This window comes from Balaenoptera musculus, chromosome 15 (assembly GCF_009873245.2).
Source record: "Balaenoptera musculus isolate JJ_BM4_2016_0621 chromosome 15, mBalMus1.pri.v3, whole genome shotgun sequence".
NCBI classification, from domain to species: Eukaryota; Metazoa; Chordata; class Mammalia; order Artiodactyla; family Balaenopteridae; genus Balaenoptera; species Balaenoptera musculus.
Window position 1 is genome coordinate 52,655,980 of NC_045799.1, and position 18,266 is coordinate 52,674,245.

Consider the following 18,266-nt stretch of genomic DNA (forward strand, 5'->3'; position numbering starts at 1 on the left):
CTGATGATGTCAATTAAATGAGCTGAACTAACCTTTCCATTTCAATTCACACGTAATATATAACAATAACAAGCATATTTATATTACATAAAAATAATATAAACATAATATTTTATACATATGTATTAAAATGTTTTATTTTGAAACAAGTTTAGACTTAAACAGAGTGGGAAAGACAGTTCAGAGAGTCCCCATACGTCCACCCCAGCTTCCCCTAACGTTACTTAGCATCTTATATGAACCGTGGCCCAGTTACCAAAACTAACAGATTAACACTGGCACGGTACTATTAACCACGCTGCAGATTTTACTCAGATGTCCTTTTCCTGTTCCGGGATCCCACGCACATTTAGTCTCCTCCAGTCTGGGACATTTTTGAAGTGTCCTGGTTAGGTATTTTGTAAAATGTCCTTGAATTTGGATTTGTCTAATGTTTTCTCACGAGTTGACTGAGGTTTAGGATTTGAGGGAAGAAACCCACAGAGGTGATATGCCCTTCTCTGCACGTACCACAGGGTGGGGGGGTGGTACATGATACCGCTGGTTTTCTTAATTGTGATGCTAACCATCATCATTTGGTGAAGGTGGGCCCTGCTAGGTTTTCCACTGTCGAGTTACTAGTCTTCCCTTTCTTTCTTTATTTTTTGGCTGTGCCGCATGGCTTGTGGGATCTCAGTTCCCCCACCAGGGATTGAACCCTGGGCCACGGCAGTATAAGCCCGGAATCCTAACCACCAGGGAACTCCCTAACTATTCTTCCCTTTAAAATGAATAAATATCTAAGGGGAGATGCTTGGAGGCTATGCAAATGTCCTGTTTCTCCTTAAACGTCTACCTGCTGATTTTAGAATTCACTGATGGATCTTGCCTGTAGCACTTATTACTGTGATGCTCTAAAGGTGATTTTTCTTTCCCTCACTCCTTCTACAATCTATTAGCTGGAATTCTTCTATAAGGAAGAGTTGTCAATTTATATGTGATGTGCTTCCTCCTAATTGAAGGAAACACACACACGTCTCAAAATATAGACACAACTTGAAAAGTCCTTTTTAAAAAAACTTACTTTACATCCACATTTCAGAGCAGCCTTCAGATTACTATTTACTTATTTGTGTTGCAGCTTTATGGAGATATAATTCACGTACCATACAACTCATTATCTAAAGTCTATAATTCAATAGTTTTTAGTATAGTCACAGAATTGTGCAGCCATCAACCATCACCACTATCAACTCAAGACAACTATTTACAATAAATACTTAATGTCTAAACTACACACACACACACACAGAGAGAGAGAGAGAGAGAGAGAGGGAGAGAGAGAGAGAGAGAGAGAAAGAGAAATCTATTACTTTTTCCATCTATAATAAAGTAAAAGGCCCTCACTTCCTCAAACTGAACTGACTAAGCCTATTCATAATGATTTTACATACAAATAACAAGGAGATAAGAGAAGTGATCATTTTCTTAGAATCATTTAAAAAGCCATAGCGACTGTCACAGAAGGGTGTTCCTAGGGCAAGTGACCTCAAAGGGAAAGTATAACCCTTGTGAGACAGGACAGGCCCTCTCTGAATCCCCTCATGTGGGTGAATCCACTTTATCAGCCTCATATCACCAACTGTAAACAGGGAGAAACACCCCATGAGCACATGCCCTGGGTTCTGAATAAGGGATTAAGGCAAACTCACGAAGATCAGCCAAGCAGGTGCATCCCACGGAGGTCTTTCAGGGATGACATAAGATGCTCTCACAGCTCACGTGGCTCAATGATTAGGACGGATGTGATAAAACACCATCCACATCTTTGGTTTGCATTTCTTTGCTCTTTGCAAACACGTCAGCCTGGCTATTTTTATTGGCATGCGCAGTCTCCCTCCATCCGTCACCCACAGGGCTCATGATAAATGAGCAGCAGACACCACAGCAGGGCTGGGGCCACACAAAACAGGTTGCACGTGTGCCGTGTCTACATCCCTTACAGCAACGATTAGCTGCAACAACTGAAGGACCCCCTTCAGCTCAGAGCAAACAGGGACCTTCCCGAGAGACTCAGTGACTCCTTGTGGGCGAACCAAACAGCGCCTCCGCCTGCTCCTGTCCTCCCTGCTCCTTCTGCGGTCAGCATCCGCCACTCTGTGCGGACTGAGTGAAAGTGCACTCCAGGGTCAGCTGAGCTTCTCCAACCCCAGCATTCGCGGCGTGACTTCAGTTAATCTTCACGACAGCCCTGAGAAATTGCCATTTCCCTGTGGCTTACAGCCATGAGGTGACCTGTTCGACCCCAAAGCCAAGGCTTTGAGATGGATCCTCAGCTTTAGGTTCCAGCCTTTCTGAGGCACCCAAGCCACCTTCCGTGACACTGACGTGGCGAGGCCTTGTCTCCTTCCCTGGCTCCCTTCTTGCCTCCTCACCCCAAACCCTCCGGTACCTCTGCAGCTCAGCCCAGAGAGCTGAGTGCCACCGTTCTGGTGGGACCCCCCTCCCCCCAGTATGTGACGTCAGGTCCTTCCTGAGGAGCAGCTCTCACGACCAGCCACTCAAGAAGCCAAGGCTTAGGTGTGAAGGGTTCCCTCTGACGTATGACCTCAAGGCCAAAGCCCTTGACCTCTGCCATCACTACTGTTTCTTAGCAGGTCATCATAGTACTCAGACTATTTATGAAATATCAGGTGGCAATTGTCCAGCTGTGAACTGGGAGATAACTTACAGACACACAGGGTACGTGTGCCAGGAGCGGAAAACAAGTGCTTCATGGGCATCACCTTGGTTCTGCCCAGGCTTCCAGTTCAGCCCTCAGTCTAACTCTGCAGAGCTACGTGTCTCTGCATGTCATTAAAAAACTAAAAACATAAGCCAAAAGAAAGTCGTAATTATCTACTACATGCCAGGCACCATGCTGGACCCTTTGGAAAAACTTAAGTTATGTAACAAACAGCCTCTGCATTCAAATAGATCAGAGAAAGGGGCGTAAGAAACAAGCAAGTATTTCAGGTTGCGTATGTTATAACCAAGAGGTACAGACTAACTGAATTAAGGCTTCAGAGATGGGGTGGCGGCATCACTAGCTAGAGGAGTCACAGGAAACTAAGGAAGCGCACGGTGAGAAAAGAGGGGAGTTTATGGGGACAGGGAGGCGATCGCACTGCAGGCGAGAGCAACAGGACCAAGCCTCTGTGGATTCACTCGAGAATTTACAGAACACCTTTCCTCTAATACCTTGGTTCTTTCAAGGAACTAAGGAAACCAAGGTCCTCTAAAACCGAGTTCTCCTGCCGAGTTTATGATTAATCTCTCTGTCCCAAACTTTATTCCTTTTCTTGTCCCCTCTAACCTCAACTCTGTGCTAACTAAACACTCCTCAGCCAGAGTCAGGTGACTAAGATGGCTATCATCAATAACATCGCTAACGCACTAAACTGCTGTTGTCGATCTCACTGTTAAGGTACAAACTCACGTTGTTTCTCCAGGGCAAGATGAGCAGCAGACCCCCCCATCCATGGACCACCTGGCCTGAGAATCATAAACCAGAGACATCCTGACTCCCAAAACTACGATTAAGAAATGTCACAGAAATGTCACAACACGATGATTAACCCTAGCTTCACTGTTCTTCCCCTCTTTAACTCAAAGACCAAGCTGGAGTGGATCTGAGGCTTGTCTCCCACTCCTTTGCTTGGTGCCCTGCAGATAAACCCTGACTTTGCTGCAGACACCCACTGTCAGAGTTAGGCTTTCTGCACTGTGGGCAAAAGAGCCCTTTTGCTTGGTTACAAAACTCCTTCCACTAGATAAGCACACCCCCAAAAGGAACAGCTTGAAAGAAGAAATCTTTGGTCAAGAGGCCAGAGAACGCTGCATACCACTTCCCTCTCTGGAGACCTATCCATGCATGTTAGCATGCTAAAGGCTCTGAGAAGGCCTGCAGTAAAGAAACCCCTTCAGTGTTGTTTCACCCATATTGACTTGACCACAGAACACTTTTTCCATACTGGACGCCCATTTCCATCCTGAGAAACTACTGTTCAAGGGAACCTACTTGGGGAATCCTCCTTAGACCAGGCCTCTTCCACTGGTCAGGGCTTCTGGCGCTGGGCAGCAGGAGGAGGGAGATGTGGGGAGACAGAAATCCCCATGGGAGTCAACTCTTGTTGGCTGCGGCGGCAGCAGCAACAAAGGGAAAGAAGTCTGTTGACAGAAAGAGTCAACAGATCCTGGGAAAGGATGAGGAGGAACGCGTCTGTGATGCAGCGAATCAGAACAGCTCACTGTGGTGCAGACAACATGGAGCAACAAACCAGTGGCACACATGAGCCACCGACACGCTTGTGGGATAAATCTCCTCAGAGAACCTGGAGCAAGAGACTGCGATTTCACTTTTGTATTGTTCAAAAACTCTTACTTGAGGGAAGGCCTTGTATGTCAGATTATAATCTATGTAATCTTTAGAGCAGACCTCACTTTTCTGCCTTTCGAGTCTAGGATGACGGTTCATAGCGATTCACTTGCTTCCCCGGTGCTTATGCCTCTCAGCCGCCTGCCCTGGCCTGACCTGCACCCAGGAACCAGGGCCCAGAGCAGGGTTGTGAGGAGGGACCCCAAGTGGCAAAGCCTGGCATGGAGACTGGGCCTCCTATCTCCTCATGCTCCTTCCACTCCAACCGTGAATCCCAGGAACCCTATGCTTCAGAGGCGTCCCTCATCTCAGATGTCCTGTTATCCCCCAAACACCATCAAAACACCCCCAAAATTATACTTCATATCCACTCATCTTTCCCTCCTGGAAGGGGCAGAAAGATCCTTTTTTTTTTTTTTCTCAAATTCCTTTTGGTAAACACAGTTAACTTCATAGATCACAAGATTATTTGGAAAATTTATACATGGCAATAGAGTATGCTGAATAGTTTTTGCCCAACCAGATCAAAAACAAATAAATATATAAATAGGTTTATGACTAGAACAAGAAATGTTCCGTCGGGGGGAGAGAAAACCTTCTTAAGGCAATTTAGCGCAGAATGCCTGTAATTAACACTGCAGGTGTGTGATACAGTGAGGTCCTCAAGGGCACACGCCCTCATGGATAGAAACACACACACACATCACCTAAAGTGGCAGACAAACGCAACAAAACATTTATTTTTGGCTTTGAGCTCTATTTCTCTACTTGACTACAGCTCAGTTGGAAGCCTGAGGAAACAATTTCTCCCCAAATAATAAGGCCGTATTTGGAAGCCATGTTTTTGCTCCCCTCCCCACTTAGCTCTTCCCGGCCCATGTTCAGTGGTAGCCTGTGAGCAGGGGGCTCCTCTTTCTGACTCCTGCAAGACAGCAGCCCGGGCAAAGAGTGCATTAAGTGCATATAATGCCTGCAGACATTAAGGAAATTTCAGCTACATCCGCTGCTATGCATGTGCCAGAGAGCACGGGGAAGGACAGGGTCTAATACCCTATCCTCAACAGGTGTGAGTTTACCCTTCCCCGCTAGGGGACATCGGGTCATGTCTGGAGACCTTGGTTGCCATGCTGGTAAGAGAGGGTGCTACTGGCATCTAGTGGGTGGAGGCCAGGGATGCTGCTCAACACCCCACCATGCACAGGACGTCCCCTCCACAAACAGTTCTCTGGCCCAACATGCTGATGGTGTCGAGGCTGAGAAACCCTGCATTAAGTGAACAAAGCACACGATGAAAACGATACGTGTGTGCTGTCCACAAACCTGAACACAGGAACCGCACACAGTGCCTGGATGAGAGACACCATGAAGTCCAACACAGTGAAGTAATCTGGACACTGCAGCTGAGTGCCCCATTATGATGCCTTCAGCTGAAGTACCAAGATCGCAAGCTTTCAACTCTGTTAATGATGTGGATAGGCAGGAATGTACTGGATTACAGCCATACCAGTAGGCCATCGTCCTGACCAAACATCACTGTGTTACTTGAGAGCACAAAACAGTGATGTGGAACTGTTTTAACCGTCTCTCTCTTTAAAAAAAAAAAAAAGGAAACGGCAAATATTTAAACTGTAAAAATAAACAAGAGGTATCAGTGGGGGAACTAAATCAAATGTGAAATCTGAGGAACAACTCACATGCCAGAGTGATTTCGCATGCCCAGGGTCCATCGTGTTAATTCCCCGGTAGTTTATTGGGACAGAAATGGGAGCATCTATGCAGCCACCAGGAGATCTCTGTCCCAGTGATGAACTATTATAATGTTCTTGGCAAGCCTGCACTCTTCCAATGATCTACAGCACAAGATTCACCCACACCAGCAAGATTTAAGATAATCATAAAACACTGAATTTCAAGAGATGTTTGAGTATTTGAGAAAGTGGTCTCTGAAATAAGATACAAACTAGCCCTCCAAGCAAGATGCTGGGAGAATCACCTTTACTCTTATCATTTATCGTTAGCTTTCAGAAATCCCAAAAGACATCATAGGTCGCAGAAAAAAAAATAATAACTCAAGTGAGAAGCAACTCTATGCAGTGTAGAAAGAAAATGGAGGTGCATATGTCAAAAAAGCAAAGATATTAAAAATGCAAAATGCTGCTAACTTTATACTAAATTTAAAAATCATAAAAACCAAATGGAAGGGCATTCCAAGTCGTCTGCCATAGACCCGAAGGCTGTTTATTATTTCACATGTTCTACTGCAGAATTAGTATCAAGTTTTAGAAGTAGGAAAAAAAAAAAAAAAAAACTAACCTTAAGGTTATCAAAGGTTTTGACAGTCTGCGCCAAGTCACTGACACTCCCTGGCGATGCTGTCCCCTGTCCCCTAGGGCCTGAGGACACCCGTGAGCCGTCAATGACCTCAAAGCCAGAAAGCAAGGCCTCTGAACAGCTGCAATGAGACTCCTTCGCTCTCTGACCCGCTATCAGGTATGTCTTCAAACCTATGGATAAAAATTACAGTCAGCACAGGTGGACACCAGCGTTGGTCGAAACGCAGCTCCGTCTTGCTCTCTACGCAGGACACGCTCCTAGAAAGTTGAGAGTAAAGTGAAAATGAGAATAGGTCATATTTTACTACTACTCCCATGACCTTTCCAGAGATGCGCAGCCGCAGGGAGAACGACTGCCTCCAAAACACACCATGTATTCACGCTGTGTTTTCTCTGAATGGAGGCTGCATGCTTCATCTTCTGGGGCTGAAACAAGGGTTTAAAAGTCCTTCCTTGGAAGGGTCACGTGGCCTCTTTCTGACGGCAGCAGAGCCCACTGATTGCGGACCCTATACATTTCGTGGGTTTGTTTCTATCTGTAAATACCAGTCGCCAACATTCATAACGGTCAGTCTAGATGTGAGGGTGACTACAGACCATGTTACCTACGTCAGGCACTGTCAACCACCATGAAAAGGGAGACCAGAATGTGCACGAGCAGGGGAACTAAGCCCTCCCTCGATTCAGACTTATCAAGTATCTCTTTTCTGTTGGATCCAAACATTCACACAGCAGGAACATCAGCTTTTTTTTTTTTTTTTAATATTTATTTATTTATTTATTTGGTTGCACCGTGTCTTAGTTGTGGCCAGTGGGCTCCTTAGTTGCGGCTCGCCGGCTCCTTAGTTGCAGAACGTGGGCTCCTTAGTTGCAGCTCCAGGGCTCCTTAGTTGCAGCTCGCCAGCTCCTTAGTTGTGGCACTCGATCTCTTAGTTGTGGCATGCATGTGGGATCTAGTTCCCTGACCAGGGATTGAATCCAGGCCACCCGCACTGGGAGTGCGGAGTCTTATCCACTGTGCCACCAGGGAAGTCCCAGAACATCAGCTTTTTGTCAAGCTGCAGTCTACGTGAATTTTATTCTCTCACAAAATCCCCACTGTAAAAAAAAGTTGGTTAAATGGACTATTAACCTACAACTTTACAATCCCCATTAAAGGCTGAAGTAACAATATATGCTATAGTGTTAAGGAGCTGTAACAGGTGGGCTGGGCCCTGCTCCTGGTGTACAGGACTATCTGCTGGGAGGGGAGTAAGGAGCAGCTTTTCCAGATGGAACTCAAGGGCTTTCTGAAAAAGAAGCAAGCCTTATTTAAAGAAATCCATTGTTAGTCCTTACTGGAATTTAACCAGACTACGAATTTATGAAAGGGAGTGACAATGTGATTTATTCAATAAACATTTATTTTAGGCCTGGTGTATGCTGTACACAGAGAATAAAATCAGAACAAAGCAGGATTCCCTCTTAAGGAGTTTAAGCTTCAGCAGAAGGTGGTAGAGAAAAGGCATCATGGGACTTCCCTGGCAGTCCAGTGGTTAAGACTTCGTCTTCCAATGCAGGGGGTGCGGGTTCCATCCCTGGTCGGGGAGCTAAGATCCCACATGCCGTGTGGACAAAAAACCAAAACAGAAAACAGAAGCAATATTGTAACATGTTGAATAAAGAAATTTTAAAATGGCCCATGTCAAAAAAAAATCTTAAAAAAATAAAAGACTCTATATACTATCTACGAAAATAAAGTACATTTAAAAAAAAAAAAAAAGAAAAGAAAAGCCATCATGGAGAGACCCAATCAAGAGGTGACATGTGTCTGCGCTGCTGGATCCATACAGTTTCTCGCACTCAGTACATATTTAATAAATGCTCTAAAATTAATTAAGCAAATAACCCTGGGACTACTTAATCAGTAATCCTTAATCATTTTATAATTAAACCACCATTTCATCACTTTATCTTTCTTCCTCTCCCTCCCTCCTTATAAAATACTGTATAGCGTATGTTTTTAGGTCAACCGTTCTGAGAATTTGGCGAGAGTCCCAGGACACCTAGAGTCATCCAGGAGTGTAGCCAAAACACAGGTGGGATCCAAAGACTGAGATAAATAATTTTAGATGCTAACTGACCCCAAAAGAGATTGTTAAATGCTCACTCTTAACTAAGGTCCTGAACTTTCATGTATTTTTTTCCAACCAAAAATATACATCCCAAATGATATATAGGATCAATCACAGTTCTGACTAGCTACATGTATAAACTTGAAAGGGAAGCATTAACTAGAATACAACAGAAGGGTAAAAGCAGCTTTGCGTGAATTTCTCAGACTCTGTTACAGAAAACACTGAACTGATTTTATCATTTCGCCTTGGGAGAGTCAGAAAACACAAGCTCTGTGGGCTGAGGAGAGAAAAGCCCTATTTCTGACCTGCCGTGGCATCTCATCCCTGGCTTCGCCCAACCAGGGCATGAAGAGGCCTGGTCCCTGGAGCTGCTGTAACTAGTCCCTCTTGAACTCCCGGGTGTGGCAGGTACGTCACCTGCAGCGGGTGGGGAGGGGGGCCCGGCGAGCACCCGCAGCCGCTGCAGGGGCTGCCTTGAGGAACAGACAAAGGAAGGGCATTTTTTGGATTGCAGGGGTGAGGAGCTGAGGCTGCAGGGGAAGGTTTTCCGTTGTGTCTGTAGCTGGCCCCGACCCCAGAACTGCATTCCCATGGGGAGGCCGGCAGCTCGGGGCTCCCCTGCCCGGGGCTCTGCACCCCTGGGCCCTGCTCCCAGTCAGCTCTCTCACCCCCAGGAGGGGTCCTCAGTCAGGGAAGCACTTATCCCCTCCCTGTATGGCTCCTCGGGCAAGAGCAGGTGAAGGAGGCCTTTCCTGGAGGCGTGACAACTACAGCAGAGAAAGGGCTGAGCCTGCAGCCCCGCAGGGCCACGAAGACATGATGATGATGCAGCCAGTCCTCCAAGCAGGAGTGCGCCCTCCACCTGGGCATGGAGCCAGCTCCGCAGCACAGGCTCTGACGCCTGCCCTGGGGTTGGCACCCCTGAGGTTTGTCGTTGCTGCTTTGAATTGTGACTACTGAGTTGCCGCTCATTGCTCAAACATTTATTAAGTGCCTCTGTTTACCATGCACTGTGAGGGTGCTGAGGGGACAAGCGTGAACATGGCAGCCGTGACCCTCCCTGTACGGGGCAGCTCCTGCAGGGGGATCTCGGCAGCAAGTGGGTACGCCTACCCGGTCCAGGACCAGGAAGCACAGGAGGGTGTATCTCACAAAGACTCAGAGGTTTGGGAAGGCCTCCTGGGTGAAGTCCCCTCCACGTTGAGGGCTACAAGATGAGGAGAGGCCAGCCCAGCGAAAGCCACCAGGACCAGGGGCTGGGACAGCGTGGTCAGGCTGTGGGTGTCACCAGAATAGTCGATGAACCGGACTCCAGAAAGGGAGCCTTCAGCAGGCAGAGTGGAGGGATGGAGGTGAGTGTCGTGTGGCTGGAACAGAGAACATGTCGGGGGCGGCGGGGGAGGGGGGCAGAGAGGAGCTGAAGTCCGTGCAGGGCACCAGGGAGACCAGCTCCAGGAGCCTTCACTCTGGGGGCAACAGGGGTGAGGAGGAGTAACGAGCAGGCACCAGGCTGAGGAAAGGCCAGGGAGCCCTGGAAACACCAGCCACAAGTGGGTGGTGAGGGAGTCAAGGGACAAGGGAGGTGGGAAATAATGGTGAGACCTACTCCTCTCGAAGTGCGGGGGCAACAGGCAAGGCTGCCACGGCAAGCACGAGTGTAACGGGTAAGGGCGTGTGGCTTCCGGGGAGAAGCCCTGGGATTCAGGCTCTGTCCCTCCTAAACGTGTGATGCAGTGAGATACTTCATGGCTCCACATCTCACTAAGAATAGGACTCACCCCACAGGGCTGACTCGAGGATTAAATGATTAACACACGTGAAACCTTCACGGCAGTGCCTGGCGCACAGTAAAAACTCAGTAACGCTAGCTATTATTATCAATGTGGGTGTTTGACCTGCTTATCGCTGGGAGTCTTTTTTATGCTCCTTCTATGTACAAAAGCATTTGCAGGACTGTTAAATCAATAACTGCTCCAAATTTGTTCCTAACTTGAAGTTTTCTTTGGGTAGCTCCTAACAATCAACCTGTATTAGTAACACAGCAATGCGAGTGTTCCAAAGGACAAACGCACAGATGTGTCCATGGCAAGCAAAAAATCGGTGAACAAATTAAGCAACTTTTAATTTATGCTTCAATATGGAAAGTTAGATTTAAAGTGAAATGCTTTGCCAAAACTGGAATGATATCAGTAATGATAAAGTCAGACCGGATATGAAAGGTCCCAGGGAACGTATCAGGGCCGGGTGACTGGCTGCATTCAGGAGAGGTCATAAGACATAAGGATTTAATGAGTAACTACACACATGGACCTTGGGGTCCAAGTTCGTTAGAATGGCTCTTTTAGAGCAGAAAGTCAAAAGGCAGCTAGATTATTTATTTCGTTAAGTACAGTGTAAACAGGAGAACAATTAATAAGGTTTCTTATATTCTTTCCTGGTAATTGACTTTAAACCTCACTGGCACAGATGCCTTTCATTGGCTTAATTCACAGCAGGTGGAGAAGTGGGGAAGACGGTTCCCATGAGCTCCTGTCTGACGGAGGCGTCGTCTGCAGCTGTGTGTGCCGGGGAGGCTGACGTGGTTAACAGTCTTAACTATAGCATCAATTCTTCGAGGAGAAAAACTGAGCCTTGCACACAACTTGTGTCTAGTTTTCGTGAGCTGAGTGTGATTTGAGTGAGTGCCAAAGTCCATTTTGGAAAAGAAAGACTATTCTGGCCTTTTTATCACGGTCTTTTTCTGCAGGACTCTTGCTTTGGAGGGCGATACCCTCAATCCAAGAACCAAGGGCCCGAGTGTCAACCCAACAGAAAGAGGAGAATAATCAGGAAGGAAAGAATGTCTGGAGGTGTGTTGGGAGTTAGCAGTGTGCCATAGCAAACGCCTGGGAGCTTGCATCACTGATGATCTGAAACAATCAATATAAGGGAGGCAACCAGTTTGGGCCAGTTCACAAACCAAAGAGTCTAAAAACTTATTCACTTCGTAATGAATTTTTCCTCCTAATGATATCTGTAATGGCCGAGTAGCATGAGGATTATTTAAACTAAAATGTAGTCAGTCAATACGAAAAATAAAGATTAAAAGCGCTCAATCTTAATCTACCAAATAACCAGGGCCTAAAAACTATAGATATGATATTTCATCATTATCTATTGCTTCTGCTTAGGAAGACCAAAAGTTTTGGTGAAAAAAAAAAAAAAAAGCATTTTCCACCTTGTTAACATCAAAACACTCTGGATGGGCCTAAGTCCTCTCTGCTCCTATGTGAAACAATTAATCACAAGGAGGTGATCCGTCCTCGTTTTCCCAACACTTGACAATAAATCACAAGTTCCGACAGCAAATGGCTGTGGGTGAAACTTAACCTTCTTCTTAAAAAGTGAAGTCCCAAACAGTAAAATAGGAGACAGATTAACCCAAGCAGGTGAAAGAAACAAAGGGTGGGCACCACGCCTGACTGGCTTGATCTTGACTACACCTTTAGCCTAACCAACAGACTCTTTCAAGAACATGCACGTGCGCACGCCCACCCCACAGCTGCTCCTGTGGCGGGCGTCCTCTGCACCAGCCTCCATATCTCTGCAGGAACGGGTACATGTCACGGCCAAAGGTGAGTGACTGGGCAGTCACCTCGTGACCACGTTCCCCTGAGCTGTCTTCTTCTGAACTTTCCTACTTGACATGAATAAGGGCTACCCTGCTCAATGCTCAGAACTAATGCTGGTAGAGTCCAGTGTAACTGCCTTCAAAGACCCACTCCTCCCACCTCTAAAAAACTCCCGAATTACGGTTTAATACCCAGGCCTTCAAAAACTATGAAACGAGTTCTTTTAAAGGTAGCATTTGGCTGTTTATGGAAACAGGCTGCCAGGTACTAACCAACTCATTTATTCATTGGCTCATTCACACATTCACTTACCCAGCAAATGAAACATTTATTGGGTACCTACTAAGGGTAAGGACCTGGGCTGAGTGTTGAAAGAAATGGATAGGAAAAAGGAATGCTCTGGTGTTAGCAACAGTGCGGATGAAAACCGTGACCCAAAATGGAAATACCAGTCACCTAATGATGACCCCATTTCAAAGGGCTGCTGTGAGGATTAAATGAGTTAATGCTTGTCCTTAGATCATCTTCAGGAACACTCAGGAGTAACTCAGAGTAGACTGAGGAAGGGCATGAAGTAATGCTCATAAAGAATTACATGGGAGGATGGGAGGCTGGCAGTGAGGGAGAGAACAATGAGTAAGTGATGACGCATCGACAAGAAGAGAGAATCATGTGAAGTCAAGTCTGTGTGCTGGCGGGATGTTCGCAAGTGACAAAAGGCGTTTTTACAGTGAGTTTTAGAAAACAAAAGGAAAGTGAAGGTCTATGACAACTATCTTGGAATACTGTATACAACAGAGTTGAAATAATCAGAAGAGACTATGAAACAAGACAGCTAGAAGGAAGGGTGTCGGGAACTGAGACAGACTAACAACTAATAAACTGTTATTCACCAAATGTTAACCCAGAGAGTGGTCATCAGACACAAGAGAGCACGTCAGATCACATCTGGAGCAATTACAGGAGGAGCCACAGACCGTATTCTTTTCCCTGGAGAATTGAGAAATAACAGTTAATTTTAAGATTTTAACTTAAGTTAAACTAACAGTTTAAAAATTAATAATTAGGGACTTCCCTGGTGGCGTAGTGGTTAAGAATCCACCTGCCAATGCAGGGGACACGGGTTTAAGCCCTGCTCCCGGAAGATCCCACATGCCGTGGAGCAACTAAGCCCGTGTGCCACAACTACTGAGCCTGCACTCTAGAGCCCACGAGCCACAACTACTGAGCCCACGTGCCACAACTACTGAAGCCCACGCACCTAGAGCCCGTGCTTCGCAACAAGAGAAGCCACCGCAATGAGAAACCCGCGCACCACAACAAAGAGTAGCCCCTGCTCGTTGCAACTAGAGAAAGCCCGCGCGCAGCAACAAAGACCCAATGCAACCATAAATAAATAAATAAATAAAATTTTTAATTAATAATTAATTTTAAGAGTGGCAGATTTATGTACAGGATAGACAATGGAAAACAGATTCTAGAAAGAAGATAAATGAAAGACTCAATTTAAAATCTGGGAATAGGTGGCAGCTAAATAATTGAAAAATGAAGCCAAAAAAAAGGGAATACATCAAAAATAGAAATAAAGCTATAGGATGCTACGTGAAAGAAGCCAGTCACAAAAGGCCACATACTACATAATTCCATTGATATGAAATGTCCAGAATAGGCAAAAATCCACAGACACAGAAAGTAGCCAAGTGGTTGCCAGAGGTTTGGGGGTTGAGGGATGGGGAGCAATTGTTAATGGTACAGGGTTCCTTTGAGGGGTGATGAAAATATTCTAAAATTAGATTGTGGTGATAGTTGCACAACTGTGAATACTCTAAAAACCACTGACTTACATACTTTGGAAGCATGAACTGCACAGTACGTTAATTATACCTCAATAAAGCTGTTTTTAAAAAACAAAACAAAACTATGCAAAGATCAAGATGTAACAGTCCTGAGATTCAGAGGACAAATGAAAAAAAAACAGTAAGAAATACACTATCCTTGGGAATTCAGAGTAAAGGAGTAGGCAGTAGCAGGTAAAAGAAAAATGTTACAAATAAAGGCTTGGAAATAGATAATGTAGTAGAGCTAGGATGGAAAAACATATAAATAAGAAATAAGGCTAAATAACCTTGAAGAACTAAAAATTCAACATGGCATGAGTTCAGAAGTCTGGGAGAGATTAAACAAAACAAAACAAACGTTTGACCTTCAGGAGATATCTCCAAGAATCATCAAATTTGCAACACTCACTGCTGCAGGCTAGTCCAGAAGAGCTGGCCTGACACCCAGGCTGTCTTCCTAGATCACCAATGCGATTCCCCCCCAGATGACAAGCGCTCACCGCGCTGCACGGCAAGGCTGCCAGAGCACCAGGGCTGCAGCCTCACCGCAACACAGTAGAGGCGGGGTTCTCCCAGCTGCCCCAGTACTGCTGCTCCCCTCTCACCCACCAGGACTTTCACCTGCAAAGGGCAGGGGCACCACCACCAGCGACACTTCCTGGGAGCATCTTTAGATGGGAAGAAAGGCAACATAGACAACCTCACCCAGAAACTTCGTATTATGCAAAAAAAACAAAAACAAAAACAAAAACCACAACTCTTACCATTCCTGACTAGCCTTTCCTGGGAGTAACCGCGCCTTTACCACCTGTTCCTTCGTGGAAATGTTTATCCAGATTCTGGCTGGCTCCCAAATCACATTTCCAGCACAGTCACACGCTTGCTGCGAATTTCCTCACTTTCCAAGTCAACCAGTTTTCAGGTCACATCAAAGTTTTCTCTCTTTTGATGAGTGCCTTGCATACTGGCTGGAACACTGCCAGAAACAATTTCCCAAACTGCATTTTCTTGTTCCCATAGGCAGACTTGCTCGAGCCACAGAACTGGGAAACCCAAACCTCTCCTTTCTGATCAAGAAGCAATATCTTCTTAGATATTTCCAGTTCCTCTAATTTCATTTCAGCACTGCAGGTGGTCTTTCTTTCTTAGACCTTTTTCAGGAGAATCAAAGCTGTGTTTGTGTGGTATATTCTTAAGAACCTGAAAAGTGTTGCTGGGCGTCAGACAAGAAGTCGAGGGCCCATCCCTCCACTCAGGGGTCACCGGCCGGGTGGTCCCCTCTTCCTCTCTAGCCTCACACTGTTAATTCCTGCCTCAAGAAAATCACAGCTATGTTGTAGACTCCCACAGAAGCAAAACTGAAAGTGAAACCAAGGCAGTGAGTAGTGAGTGCCCACATATGAGAAGAGGTCGAGGGACGGTCCATGGGGCACATCGACATGCAGAGATGTGACTTATATAAAAACGTGACCTGGGGCTGCAGTCAACAGCCCCTCATTCGCAAGAAGGGGGTGGATGAGTCTTGAGGAGTCCCCCGTCTAAAGGCGGAGAGTGAGGAAGACCCTAAAGGAGAGGCAGACGCGGGCAGAAGGCCAGGGATTCAGACTCCCCAGGAAGGAGGGGCAGACACTCCAGCAAGCAGGTCCCTGCCCCGTAGAGGTGCTGGCCCCAAACCACATAGCTGAGTACTTGGAGAGGAGGAGGCATGAAGAGCAGCTAGTATCACAGGGAAAGAAACAAGAAAAAAACAAAGTGTTATTCTGAATAACACTAGACCACTGTTAAAAACACAGAAATACAGCTTGAGGAGCTAATGTAAAATGTGGTAACAACAGTTGATAACACTGTATTATATAACTGAAATCTACTAAGTGAATAGAACTTAGATGTTTCCACCGGAAAATAAAAAAAGATAAATACGTGAGATGATGAACGTGTTAATTAACTAGATGAGGGAATCCTTTCACAATGTATACATATATCAAATCACAATCTACACTTTAAATATCTTACAATTTTATTTGTCAATTATAACTCAATAAAACTGAAAAATTTTATGGAAAAAAAACACAGAAATACACCAAAATATTAACAGGGCAACAGGATTATGGAAATTCACTTTCTATATTGAATCTTCTTATTTATATTTAAAATAAGCATAAAGTTTTGAACTTATTACAAAATATTTTAGACATAGAAACACGTAAGGAAAAGTAAGCTGAAGACTCGGAGTCCTTCCAGTCTAAGGAACAGATGGTCGCCTGTACCATCCAGGTTCCCTGCAGGCCTTCCCCACCACACCCCTCCTCCCGCACAGAGCACAGAACTATCCGGAACGCCACGGCCACAGGCTCCTCCCCACGTGTTTCTTTAAGTTTTCATTACATACGTACGTAATGCTAAACAATACACAGCATTAATATGTGGTTTTTCTTCTTTACCTTTACATAAATGACATCATTTTACAAGTATTCTTTTGAAAGTTGCTCTTTTTGGTCCAGCAATATGTTTGAGAATCATCCATACTGATACATGTGATCCACATTCATTTATTTTCAACACTATGAAACGTCCCACTGAATAAATACACCATGATTCAAAAAAGAAAACCTCCAAGTATTATGTTAACACCAATGATAAACTCTGTGTTCTGTTAAAAATAAGAAAGAAATATGATAAATCAATAGGGTAAAGACATGCTGAACGCAAAAATACCACCGATTCAAAGAATACATCATAAATATACATTTAAGAATGAAATGGGGCTTCCCAGGTGGCACAGTGGTTGAGAATCTGCCTGCGAATGCAGGGGACACGGGTTCGAGCCCTGGTCTGGGAAGATCCCACATGCCGCAGAGCAACTAAGCCCGTGTGCCACAACTACTGAGCCTGCGCATCTGAAGCCTGTGCTCCGCAACAAGAGAGGCCATGATAGTGAGAGGCCCGCGCACCGCGATGAAGAGTGGCCCCCGCTTGCCGCAACCAGAGAAAGCCCTCGCACGGAAACGAAGACCCAACACAGCCAAAAAATAAAAATAAAAATGAATTAAAAAAAAAAAGAATGAAATGGAACTTGTGAAGACTAGTAAAAACAAAAAAAATCAGGAGAGGAGCTCAAGGATGGAAGAAAAGTTGCTGGAAAAAAGTCAAAGAAATCAAACTCAGTGAAGATGGCAGGCCAGGCACCACAAAGATCACACTGAAATGGAAAAAACGAAATAGGGAGATGAGAGGAATACAGAGCTCCTCAAATTGTGAGTTAACGAGGTTGAGAGGTGACAATTCCATTACCCTGGTTAAAAAGACCCTCGGGACTGCTGTAGTTAGGTCATATGCCTGCCACTTTCCCAAATGAAGAAATGGACAGAGTGTCCCAGGGAAGAACTCCCGACCAGGCTGACTCAACCCAATCAGGTCAAAGGCTCAGCAGTACGGCTCCACCTGACTTTTCAGCCATACACAGCTGGGCTGGGAGGAACTGGAGGAGAAGGTTCCAGACGGTTCCAGAAAGCTGAAGAGGCTTTCGGGGGGTTGATGAGATAATACAGGAAGTGGACTATTGGGAGGGTGTAAAGAATGTGGCCCAGGGCTGTCCAAGAGAACCGTCTTTGACGACAGAAATGCCCTACGGCTGTCAGTTCAGCGGCCACCAAGCACTCGAAATGTGGCTCATACAAGTGAAGAACTAAATTTCTTTTCTATTTTTTAAAAAATTTATTTTATTTAATTTATTTATTTTTGGCTGCTTTGGGTCTTCGCTGCTGCACGCAGGCTTTCTCCAGTTGCAGTGAGCAGGGACTACTCTTCGCTGTGGTGCGCGGGCTTCTCGTTGCGGTGGCTTCTCTTGTTGTGGAGCACAGGCTCTAGGCCCGCAGGCTTCAGTAGTTGCAGCATGTGGGCTCAGTGGTTGCGGTGCATGGGCTCTAGAGCGTGGGCTCAGTAGTTGTGGCACATGAGCTTAGTTGCTCCAC

The 18,266-nt window shown here is 45.6% G+C and overlaps 1 protein-coding gene across 1 annotated transcript in view; it reads right to left on the minus strand.

Annotated features, from left to right (window-relative positions):
- The window catches only part of ADCY9 (adenylate cyclase 9), a 120,396-nt gene that overhangs the window by 38,776 nt on the left and 63,354 nt on the right, over window positions 1-18,266 (minus strand). Inside the window, exon 3 of the mRNA XM_036825406.1 lies at window positions 6,710-6,900. Coding sequence (XP_036681301.1) covers window positions 6,710-6,900 — 191 coding nt within the window. The remainder of the gene's footprint in view (window positions 1-6,709; window positions 6,901-18,266) is intronic.